The sequence below is a fragment of the Mytilus californianus genome, unplaced genomic scaffold (genome assembly GCF_021869535.1).
Source record: "Mytilus californianus isolate M0D057914Y unplaced genomic scaffold, xbMytCali1.0.p SCAF_9, whole genome shotgun sequence".
Lineage (NCBI taxonomy): Eukaryota > Metazoa > Mollusca > Bivalvia > Mytilida > Mytilidae > Mytilus > Mytilus californianus.
In genome coordinates, this window is record NW_026262745.1 from 71,918,482 (window position 1) to 71,930,774 (window position 12,293).

The window sequence follows — 12,293 nt, forward strand, 5'->3', positions numbered from 1 at the left end:
AGATACTAAACGAGTTATTTTTTTTAGTTACTTATATTAATAGGGTATTTTTTGTTTTTTTAAATTATTTGATATAATCTCAATTGTTATTTTAAATGTCAAAAGTGGACTAAATGTAGTTTTTAAGAATTTTTATATCATTTCATTAAGTAAAATTAAGTATTTATCCAACTTGAGATGAGTATAGAGAGATTACTTTAAAAATAATGACAAAAATATTACTTTTATAAATTATTTTATACATCTTCGAAAAACTAAGCATACTTACAATTATTTAAGGAACATATGTAATTGTTTTTGATAAATATTTCAAATTATAAATAACTTGAAGTCTTAATTAAATCACAAGGTTCCGTCCATTTATATTTGTTCATCTCTAAGATTTTGAAGGAAAATGTTATTTTAATAGCCCCAAGAGACCAATCTATGACCAAGAAGTGTGGCATCAGAAAGGCTATTAGTGTTTCAGGAGGATTTAAATAGTTTTATACTGCATGGGGAAAATAACCAGATGTGAAAATTTGGTAAAGCTTGTAAAACCTGTATGAATGGACACCTATAGAAATAATATTAACAGAAGTTACTTATTCATGATATATAAGTAATATTTGAAACAACCTTGTTTTCAATATAACTTGTATAGGTTATTTTGAAAATTACTAGTTTAAGTAATGCCCTTAACTAAACAATGGTATTTTTTTTTTATAAAATAGCAAAGTTAGTTTTTTATATAAAATATTTTTGCAATTTTAGGGGACATGGCTACTAAAGCTTGTAAACAGAGGAAAAAAAAGGGGGATTGAATTTGGTTGGTTAATTCTGGTGATGTCTTCTTTCTTATATGCACTGAAAAATTTATGTTGTTTTATTACTATAGTACAGGACAAGAAAAAACTGTACTCATGTCAAGTATTTCTTTATTTAAAACATAGATAAATTCTGCACATATTTTTGGAAAAATACCAATTAAACAAAGACTGATAGGGGGAAACAATTTTATATTAGATTTTCATTCAAGTACAGGTCAGGATAAAACTTCACTTATATAATTATGCCAAGTATTTCTTTATTTAAAATAAAACCAAATCTGTACAATTACAAAAAAAATGACAATTAAAGTGAGACGTACTAGAGGGAAAACAATGGTGATATTACCTCCTCAACTTTTCTTAGAGTAGCCATAATTTTTTTTATAAAAAACTAACTTTGCTTTAATAGTTAGGGGCATTACTTAAACAAGTAATTTTCAAAATTACTTATACAAGTTACATTGAAAACAAGGTTGTTTCAAATATTACTTATATATCATGAATAAGTAACTTCTGTTAATATTATTTCTATAGGTGTCCATTCATACAGGTTTTACAAGCTTTACCAAATTTTCACATCTGGTTATTTTCCCCATGCAGTATAAAACTATTTAAATCCTCCTGAAACACTAATTGCCTTTCTGATGCCTCACTTCTTGGTCATAGATTGGTCTCTTGGGGCTATTAAAATAACATTTTCCTTTAAAATCTTAGAGATGAACAAATATAAATGGATGGAACTTTGTGATTTAATTAGGACTTGAAGTTATTTATAATTTGAAATCTTTATCAAAAACAATTACATATGTTCCTTAAATAATTGTAAGTATGCTTAGTTTTTCGAAGATGTATAAAATAATTTATAAAAGTAATATTTTTGTCATTATTTTTAAAGTAATCTCTCTATACTCATCTCAAGTTGGATAAATACTTAATTTTACTTAATGAAATGATGAAAAAATTCTTAAAAACTACATTTAGTCCACTTTTGACATTTAAAATAACTTTTGAGTTTATATCAAATAATTTAAAAAAACAAAAAATACCTATTAATATATATTAAGTAACTAAAAAAAATAACTTGTTTAGTATCGCCCCCTGACTGTTGTTTGTGTCTTGATAACTTTTATGTAGCATATTATATAATATAAACTATATTTAAATCATATCATCTAATTATAAGATTCGAGAATTTTTTTTATTATAAAAAAAGAAATGATTAATAAATATAATAATTGTATATTTTTTGTTAAATGACTTTCACTTTTTTGTGGAGACTTGAGATTTCTTTCCAAGCATTACACAGTACTGTTGAAGAATTTCTTATCTTTTCTATAATTTGTAAAATGTCATGCAAAATGTATTTGAATAGATCAGTTGTTTACACAGGTGTTAATTGAGCTTCCTCTATAATGCTCAACTTTCCTTATTATAGAAGTGGTGTAGATTTGTTTGACATCTTAATGGATCATGATAATTATTTTCACATAAACTGCAGAGAAGAGCCTACTGAAAAAGCTCTGAGCATCCTCCAAGCATGCTCGGAGCTTCCTCGTAAGAATAAATCTATGATCCCTTACAATGTGTTGCTTCCAGCTGTTGATGCTGATGACTGCCTGATTGATTTTGTATCTGTATATATCTTGATCATCTATAGTTTCTTCTTCAATCAAATGTTGGACAGAACTAAGAAATTCGCTGATTTGTTCACAATTCTGGCAAACACTGTCATGTTCATGCAAACATTTTGAATTGAAATTCTGGTCTTTATGATCTGATAATGCAAATACTTTGCAGTGGTCTGGTACTGTAGACTGACTAGATATATGAACCTGTAATATCAAAGAACCCTTTTTAAGTAAATAAACACAGAGATAAGTATTGCCTTTTTATTATTTAATGCAAATGCAAAAGATGAAATTATTTGAATAGCAATACTTGTTATTTATGCAAATATTCAAAGTCAATAAACCATGACTGAAGGTACAAGGCTAAACATCTCCATGGAAATGAGATGTGCTCAAACTTGCCGTGAGGCTAGATTTGTTTTTGCTCCGTGTTTAAGGCCTCATTGTGACTGAGATAAAGAACGACAATTTGAGCGTGTTTCCTTGCTTTTTGTGCGCTTTTTTGCTGTGCATGTACTGATTTTGTATCATGGATGGATAAAATATCCCTTGTTTTACTATAATGCTAATACAACTGAATATCAAATACTGAAACATACATTCATGTATAATAAACTTTAGTTTCAAGTTAAAACAAACTACCCTAAACAAATACTTTACTCTTCCTTACACAACAATTGGTGTTTTGCCTGTTCCCACAAATCCAAGAAAATTGGTATCCAACAAATAATAATGAATTTGCAGTACATTTAAATTGGACAGAAAATATAAATAGGCTATATATCAAGTTATTTCTAATTTCTATGAAAAGGCTTGAATTTAAATTCAGTTTGATATATATGTGAATAAAATACTTGAAATAAAAAAGAAAACAGAACCCTATAGAACATTCAAAATTGCAGTGTTTAATTATCAAATCTTGATATTTTAATTAAAACACTGAAATTACCTTGTAATCAGTTTTCAGGTATCTTTTGCACTCAAGAAGGACATCCATATGGCGCTTGAATACTTCTGCTGATAAATCTCCAGTTCGTCTCAGTTCCTCTAAAAATATCTGTATGTCCTGAAAAGCCCTAACGCCCTCAGTAATGTAATAGTCCAGACCTTCCAAGGATTTCCTCACTGTTGCAGCACATTCAGACAGAATTTTGAACATGGTACTATCTCCTATACAAAAATAATTTCACTAAAATTAATTTCTTTGAAATGATCGTAAAGGATGTGATAAATGTAATGTTTGCCATTGACCTCTGATATGAAACTTTATGTATGCAATGCAGGTAAACTTTATCAAAATACTTTTAGTGATATAAGGAACAAACCCTAGTTGGTTTTTAAAAATAAATATTTTGCAACATTGTATCATATAACAGCTTTTTTTATAAACATGATAAGAGACATTTAAACTACATTTTTACAACGCTCTGTTTGATTCTGTATGCAATAAATGTTCATTTGACTGCACTTATTTAAACAAAAAAAACTCTCTTCAATGTAAAAGTGTTTTTAATTGATTAAGTGATTATATAAAAGATTTTATAGGGTTCATTTTGGACGTTGGTTTAGTGTATGCATGTGATAACAAATTTGTAATAATTCTATTCATAGGAGTATTTTTGTTCAAAGTTTTGACACAACTTTGGCTTCTTTTGTAATTTTTTACCTAATGGCGTTACTTCATTCTCACTACAGTACTGCTTAAACTGGTCAATAATTGCTGCTGGTGCCATGCATCGGATAACATTTGGTGTATCAACTGATCTTCCATCAGCTAGCTTCAGTTTCCTCTCTCCGAAAGGAAGATCCTTTATAATATGAGACGATGTGATAAAATCCAAGAAATTATCCAACTTGGATGGATCCATTCTCTGTCTGCCTTTGTTGCCCTGTTCTGGTGGTAATGCACAACCTTGTACACTTGCATGTTTTTTAGCTGTACAATATCGGTATTCTGTCAAACCATCTATAAGTTCACATGTGTTTTTAAAACTCAGTTTTTGACAAATAACTGATAGAATCTGTCTTCTCACTTGCCAGGAATCTGTAACCTTGTAAGATTCAACCAAAGCTTGACATAACTCAACATCAGAATTCACGTCAGTTTCCTTATCAATCACTTCAGAAGCCTTCAGAATTTCTTTAAGAATTTCATCACTTTCATTTGGAAACATTGTTTCAGTGACAGCAGTGAAACATGAAAACAGTTTATGTACAAATGATTTCTTTGTTTTCTGACTATATGTTCCCCAGGCATGTTGTGGTAAAACTAATGGCTGAATTCCTTTGGTCTTTAAAAAATCATTAAGCTTAGTGAGACTATCTGTTTGCAAATAAGTTTGCTGACTACTGAAGGGAGATTCCTAAAATTAGAAAGTGTATATGAAAATGTATAGTCTAATATTTATCAATTATGGACTTTTGACAAGGTCAATACATTATATATGGACCTGTTCAGATTATATTGACCGAATCAATATAATCTAACAGGTCCATATATAACACATTGACTGAGTGAAAGTCCTTAATTTATATATTACATGTGTAAATAATGTATAAGAAAAATGGTGTTCAGTGTTCATTCGGTGTAATTTTAAAATATATTTTGCAATAATTTTAACATGTTATTGAAAATATCAATATTTTTTTAGCAACTTCGAATCATAGCTTGTTGCAATATATTCTAATCCTACTTTTGTATAACATAAAACTTTATTAGCATTAGCATCCCAAGTAAATGCATTATCCAAATGATTATGACAACATGGAAGATGACAGACCTGCACCATTTTTTATCACTTATTTGCATGGTTGTATTATAAAAGATGCATACATATTTATATATGATGATGTAGGAATATATAAAACAAGAAATGATTGTAACAGGATGCTGTTACGAAGTCTCCCAAACGAAGCGCCAATAATTCATAATTTCCAGGGTTGCCTGACATTGGGCAAAGTCCAGTGAAAATTGGTTTGGTCCAGTAAAGTTATTTGCATGAGTGATGCCTGGGGACTAACCCTGTATATCATTCAAATCATCTTGACATGACAAACCAGAATATATATGGTTTAGGGGTGGGGATCTCGACCATTTACAAGATACTAGAACATTGGGGGTGGGGGGACTGACCCTATACGTCATTCAAATGTTTGAGACATGACGAACAGAAATATATATGGTTTAGGGGTTGGGATCTCAACCATTTACAAGATATTAGAACATTGGGGGTGGAGGGAACCCCTGGGGACTGACAGTATACATCATTCAAATGTTCAAGACATGACGAACAGGAATATATATGGTTTAGGGGTGGGGATCTCGACCATTTACAAGATATTAGAACTTTCTCAAATGGCAGGGGGTCGGGATGACCCCTGGGGACTAACCCTGTATATCATTCAAACCATCTTCGCTTGACAAACCAGAATATATATATGGTTTAGGGGTGGGGATCTTGACCACTTACAAGATATTAGAACTTTCTTAAATGGCATGGGGTGGGGGTGACCCCTGGGGACTAACCCTGTATTTCATTTGATGTAATTTATCGTGACAAACCAGAATATATATGGTTTAGGGGTGGGGATCTCGACCATTTACAAGATATTAGAACTTTCTCAAATGGCATGGGGTCGGGATGACCCCTGGGGACTAACCCTGTATATCATTCAAACCATCTTCGCTTGACAAACCAGAATATATATGGTTTAGGGGTGGGGATTTTGACCACTTACAAGATATTAGAACCTTCTTAAATGGCATGGGGTGGGGGTGACCCCTGGGGACTAACCCTGTATTTCATTTGATGTACTTTATCATGACAAACCAGAATATATATGGTTTAGGGGTGGGGATCTCGACCATTTACAAGATATTAGAACTTTCTCAAATGGCAGGGGGTCGGGATGACCCCTGGGGACTAACCCTGTATTTCATTTCATGTGTTTTATCATGACAAACCAGAATATATATGGTTTAGGGGTGGTGATCTTGACCACTTACAAGGTATTAGAACTTTCTTAAATGGCAGGGGGTGGGGGTGACCCCTTGGGACTAACCCTGTATTTCATTTAATGGGCTTTATCATACAGAACATTTTCAATTAAAAAGATTGTGTCTATCACAAACGGTTTTCAATTTATAATCATTTGAAAATTTAAAAAAATAAAATCCGATAGGGTTCTATAGTTAAACCCTCTTTTCTTTTTGCCCCTCAAAGTACCCCTTTATAAACCCCATTGCACAAACAAAACCCTGATTGCACCACTAGACATGTTAGTCTAACATATTGTGAAACCGTAGGTTAATCTGACAAGTGGTTTTGGAGAACGGGTGTGGACAAGTTCAAATTTAAAAGCGGCGGAAGAAGAAGAAGAAGAAGAAGAATAATAATAAGAACTGAGCAAAAACAATAAGTCTTCCCAAACTTCGTTTGGGAGACTTAATTAAGAAGCTACCAACTCTACTTACATGTGACTCTAAACTTTGAGAGAAGTTGATATGGTCTGTACTTTCAATATCAATGACATCATGAAGGACCTGTAAAGAGCATTGAAAAATAAAACAAAAAATATTGATTTAACATTTGGTCAGTGGGCATGTTTTATTTCAATTCATGATAAGCAGTGGTGCTATCTCTCTTTATAAAAACAAAACAAGTAAGTAGTAGAGTTATGTTCCTTGAAAACACACTGCTTTACGCACCAAAGATTTAATTTTGAAAGTCTTCAAGATATAGGTTTAAGTATTAGAAATACATAATACAATAGTTCTGTATACAAAATATTAGTGACCTGTTGCTTATTGAAAAAAACATCCCCGACAAATACACAAAAATATTAACATTGACCACTGAACCATGAAAATGAGGTCATTATAAGTCAGTTGATACCTGCCTGACATATATATAAGAACCTTACAATCATTCCATACACCAAATATGGTTTACCTACTGCTTATAGTATTCGAAAAACTTAACAATGACCAATCATGAACATAAGGTCAAGGTAAGATGTAGCTTGCCAGACTGACATGTACCCTTTATCATTATTTTATACACCACACATAGTTGACCTACTGCTTCTATACAAAGAATATCACCTAATCACATAACTTGAACCTTGATTAATAATCCATGAAATGAGGTCATGGTCAGGTGAACCAATCGACATGTTGTTGTTGCAAGGAACTCGCTAACCACATATAGTTATCCTATTACTCATAATAAGTAAAAAATTCACATCACAAAAACACAATTGTATTTTTTCAAGCAGATGCTGAATCATGACAGACTGAAAGCACCGCACAGTTTTCCTTATGTCTCGTGTACTGCAATTTTCATCACAGGCGAGACAAAAAACAGTGTTGTTCTATCTGTGAATGAGCAAAGTGCTAGCCAAATGTTAGTCCGTTAATTAGGATGCCCAAATCAAATTTTCTTCATTACTTTCCAATTTCTAGAAAATTATTCATCAGACTTGATAGGCCATCCAAGCACCCTAAAATTTGGGTAGGAAACAAAACTTACAATTTTTGGTTTATTTTCTCTAAGGTAATAATGAAAATCTTCTGAACTTGTGTGGTCTCTTTTCTGTGAAAGTTCAGTCACCTGGAATAAATAAATGCATGATACATACAAATTGCTTACAGTGACGTTACCGACATATATCACAACTGTTTTTAAAGTTCTATATTTTAATCTACTATTCTTATAAGAAACAATAATTCTCTTGCAACAAAGGGAGTTAAAATTTCAACTTTTTTTTTTTTTTTAACATTGATCATTGTGGTTAAATTCATATCAACTGAAGTTAATCAATTTTTTACTGTGGTAATGACATGAAATTGTTAATCTGATCAGATGAACAATTACAACACAAATGTTGACAGACTTATAATTTCTTATTCTTCACCTGTTGTCATTAGTTATTATTGTTTTTGCTTACACAAATACCACAAATTATGTACATATATCATTCTGCTGTGTAAGGTTCAATTCAATGCCCGTTCTGAACATGCATGAACTATTTGTCACTGGATGCAACTAACAATCAATCATCCAAATAATTAAATGCAGACTATATCTTTATATATATTTTCATGTGTACAGATGTTAATGTAATGTCTTTAGATGGCAACAGTCTTTGATTGTTTGCCTCTTGAAACTTTAAGGTTAATACTCCTTTTGCCCTTCAAAATAGTATGTGATGCCGGGAATTATACATTTGTTTTTAATAATGTAACTAAAACAATTGATATCACAAGGAAAACTAACTGATAATAGACCACAACTATGACATTATAAGAATCTTCAACAATTACCAATAACTTATGGCAGTCACATAAATCATAATAAATTGCAAACATCACCATTGAAAAGGGACATAACTCCAATCTTCAAAAATTCTTGTTTACTTACAAATTTAAAATTTTAAAACATTTTTTACACTTAATTCTTTTATTACCTGCTGTTGCATTCTTCTAGACATGGTATCTTCTATAACAGGTATCCTGTCTTCAATTTCAGAATCCTGCATCTTCAAAAAATGTATTAATTAATTATATATACATAATAATATAATCTTCTAAATTAATGAACAAACTTTTTCCTTTAAACTGCTTTCATAAGCTAATAAACAAACAGCCCATTTATACATTTAACCTTCATGTGTAACTGCAGTAAAAGTATTCTTTTAATTACTGTTTTGAAAATAACTGACAGGAAATATTTTAAGTGATGCATGACATAGCTAATGTTTTACACCAGATATGTAATAGAGGATTTAAAATTGTTGATAAAAGTAATAAAAATACAATATGAACATTCTCAATGTGCCTGTCCCAAGTCAGAAGTCTGAAATTCAGTGGTAACTGTATATATATATGTACATCATATTTGTTTTTTGTTCATTGTTTGAACATAAATCAGTTTTCTTGTTTGAATTGATTAACATTTCTCATTTTAAGGCCTTTTATATCTGACTTATGTGGTATGGGTTTGTTCATTGTTGAAGGCCATACAATGACCTATAGTTGTTAACTTCTAAGTCATCAGGTCTCTGGTGGAGAGTTGTCTCATTGACAATCAAACCATAGCTTCTTACTGAGTATTCGAGATATGGATTATAAAATAAAATAAAATACATGTAAGATTGGAAGAAAAACAATAATAAATACCTTCAAATGCTGATCAACAGACGACGGCATCTCATCCATATCTTTGATTTTGACTTTACATGATACACAGGAAGCTGAAAGAAAGAAAAAAATAAATAATTTTTTACAGTACATGAAGTAAAAAATGTTCATGTACATAGTAATTTCAATAACATTTGCATCAACTATTGATTGATAATCAATTATGCTGAGGATAAATACAAAAATATAACATTGTCATTGAATCAGAAACAACAAATAGTTAAAATGCATAGAAAACTTACATGTAAAACTAGCTTTAATACATGTGTTTTGAATTGGCACACATGTAAATTTTTACAGAATTATTGCAAAAAGAGCTTACATTTTTAATGACATTATGCCAAGTGTAACATTGAAAGTGCCTGTTTTATTAAATACATTAGTATTTTGGATTGAATTGTTTCATATTTTTTATGTTGCGCCTCTTATAGCCAACAATGGGGGCATGAATTTTTCTCATTGTTGAAAGCCGTACCGTTGACTATAATTGCTTACATCTTCTTTATTTGAACTTTGGTTGATAGTTGTCTCAATGACACTCAATCATTCCACATCTCCTTTTATTTTTATGTATAGAATAAATACTTCTGTTATTTAAAAAACAAACAATACCATACAAGTGCCAGAACAACCTAGTAATTCAACAATGCATGTAGCGCAACAGTGAATAATGAATATTTTAAGTCAAAGTTGAGAATTGAGACAAGAAAACTCATCACTGACATCAGTGACTCTCAGATAAAAAAAGGTAAAGTGCAAAGTTTTAGAGCATTCAGGACCTGAAATTTTTGTCAAATCTAACTGAGGTAATACAGAAAAACCTGAAAAATAACTAAAATTAAAAGAAAGAAAAAATAACAGGTTTTCAAAAAAAAAAGGGGGGAGGGTTAAAAAATATGGTCCTATCCTCAATTACATTAACCTCAATAACTTCATTTAATATTATTTACTTACGAGTTCCAACAGGTAAAATGATACCAAGGTTTTTTTGAATAACAACTATGTCTCTTTCTGCCAAGTATTTAGAGCTTTTTCTTTTTCCAATACTAGCTGCTCGACCCGACCCCTTCTCTGAATGGTCTACATCTGGGTGGGTACTTATAACCCTGGGCACCATACACAGAGCTCTCCTCTTCCGAACTTCATTTCGTTTAAGCAATTGATTAGAATGAGTGGAACATACGGAAAGTTCTGACTGTCTAAAGTTGTGTGGCAAAATACCGGCTTCAGTCAAAATAATTACAATATCTGATTCATGAAATGATTGTAATTTAAATAGTTCAGATGAGCAATTAGAATTATCAAAAATAGTCTTGTTTATGTTAAACAAATCACAATTCATGGTACAATTCATACTACTTTACAAAATATATTGTCATCTTATTAAAGTTTGTTGACAGCAGACATACATAGAACATTTGTACTATCTTGTTTGGAGAGTAATTCAGGGGAAGCTACTCCTGCTACACAGAGGTAACTAAAAGGGATTTTTTTATTGCAATTTATAAATTCAACCCTTTTTTGACTTGATTTGATAAAAAAAAAAAATTTTCAGAAAGCAGTGTAAAGAATTTCAAGACAAATAAAGCAGCTTTATCAATTTAAATAGTATATTGGTATTAAAATTTGAAACAGTTATTTCCAAAACCTTGGTTTCGAAAAAATTGATTTGTGCAAAATTTTCAAATATACCCCTCCCAATTTTTTGTATTTTGCTTTTTCAATGGTTCAACTATTTAAAAATAAATTCAGCTATATCTGGAAAATCTGGGTTGAAAATTCTCAAAGCTTTCAAAACAGGGTAAAATGGGACTCCCAATATACAAGGAATTTGCCAATTTTTGGGGATAAGTTCTTGACAAAACTAATAAATAATATATTTTTCTTAATGCATTTTTTGAATATGTCATAACCATACTTAGTCATAACAACAAACATATTTTTCCTTTTTATTTTATGAAAGGCCATACACATTCAATTGTAATTGCATATTTTTAGCCTTTTTGACTTACAAAAATGGACCGAAAACTGTCCAAGCTGTTACCATAGCAACCACAAAATTTTATGCGGAACTTGATGTATATTTTGGCATATCTCAACGATTAGAACATTTTTACAAATTTTGAACCAATTCTGTGACATGTCATTTCCACATGATTTTGATGCTTACAGAGAATGACTCTTAATAATTATCAATGGCAAAAGAATACTTTTAAGATGCACTAAATATTCATATGAAGATTCGGCATTAGAATCACTTTCTATCTTTGAGAAATTGTTCTAATTGGAATTAGTTATCAAAGGTACCAGGCCTATAAATTAATACGCCAGACGCACGTTTTGTCTACACAAAACTCGTCAGTGACGCTCAGATCTAAATAGTTAGAAAACCAAACAAGTACAAAGTTGAAGAGCACTGATGACCCGAAATTCCAAAAAGTTGTGCCAAATACGGCTAAGGTTATTTATGCCTGGGATAAGAAAATCCTTAGTATTTCAAATAATTCATACTTTTGCAAACAGTAAATTTATAAAAATGACCATATAATTGATATTTATGTCAACACCGAAGTGCTGACTACTGGGCTGGTGATACCCTCGGGGACGAAACGTCCACCAGCAGTGGCATCGACCCAGTGGTGTAAATAGTTTTCA

The 12,293-nt window shown here is 31.1% G+C and overlaps 1 protein-coding gene across 1 annotated transcript; it reads right to left on the reverse strand.

The window, feature by feature from the left end:
• Positions 1–837: 837 nt before the first annotated feature.
• LOC127713978 (uncharacterized) lies at positions 838–11,821 on the reverse strand. The gene is made up of 9 exons (XM_052219928.1): positions 10,593–11,821; positions 9,618–9,691; positions 8,906–8,977; positions 7,969–8,049; positions 6,912–6,980; positions 4,104–4,800; positions 3,387–3,607; positions 2,390–2,641; positions 838–846 (listed from the first exon to the last, which is right to left on the reverse strand). Exons 1-9 carry the CDS (start codon positions 10,990–10,992, stop codon positions 838–840), a joined length of 1,875 nt encoding a protein of 624 aa, XP_052075888.1. The 5' UTR covers positions 10,993–11,821.
• Between the last annotated feature and the right edge of the window lie 472 nt (positions 11,822–12,293).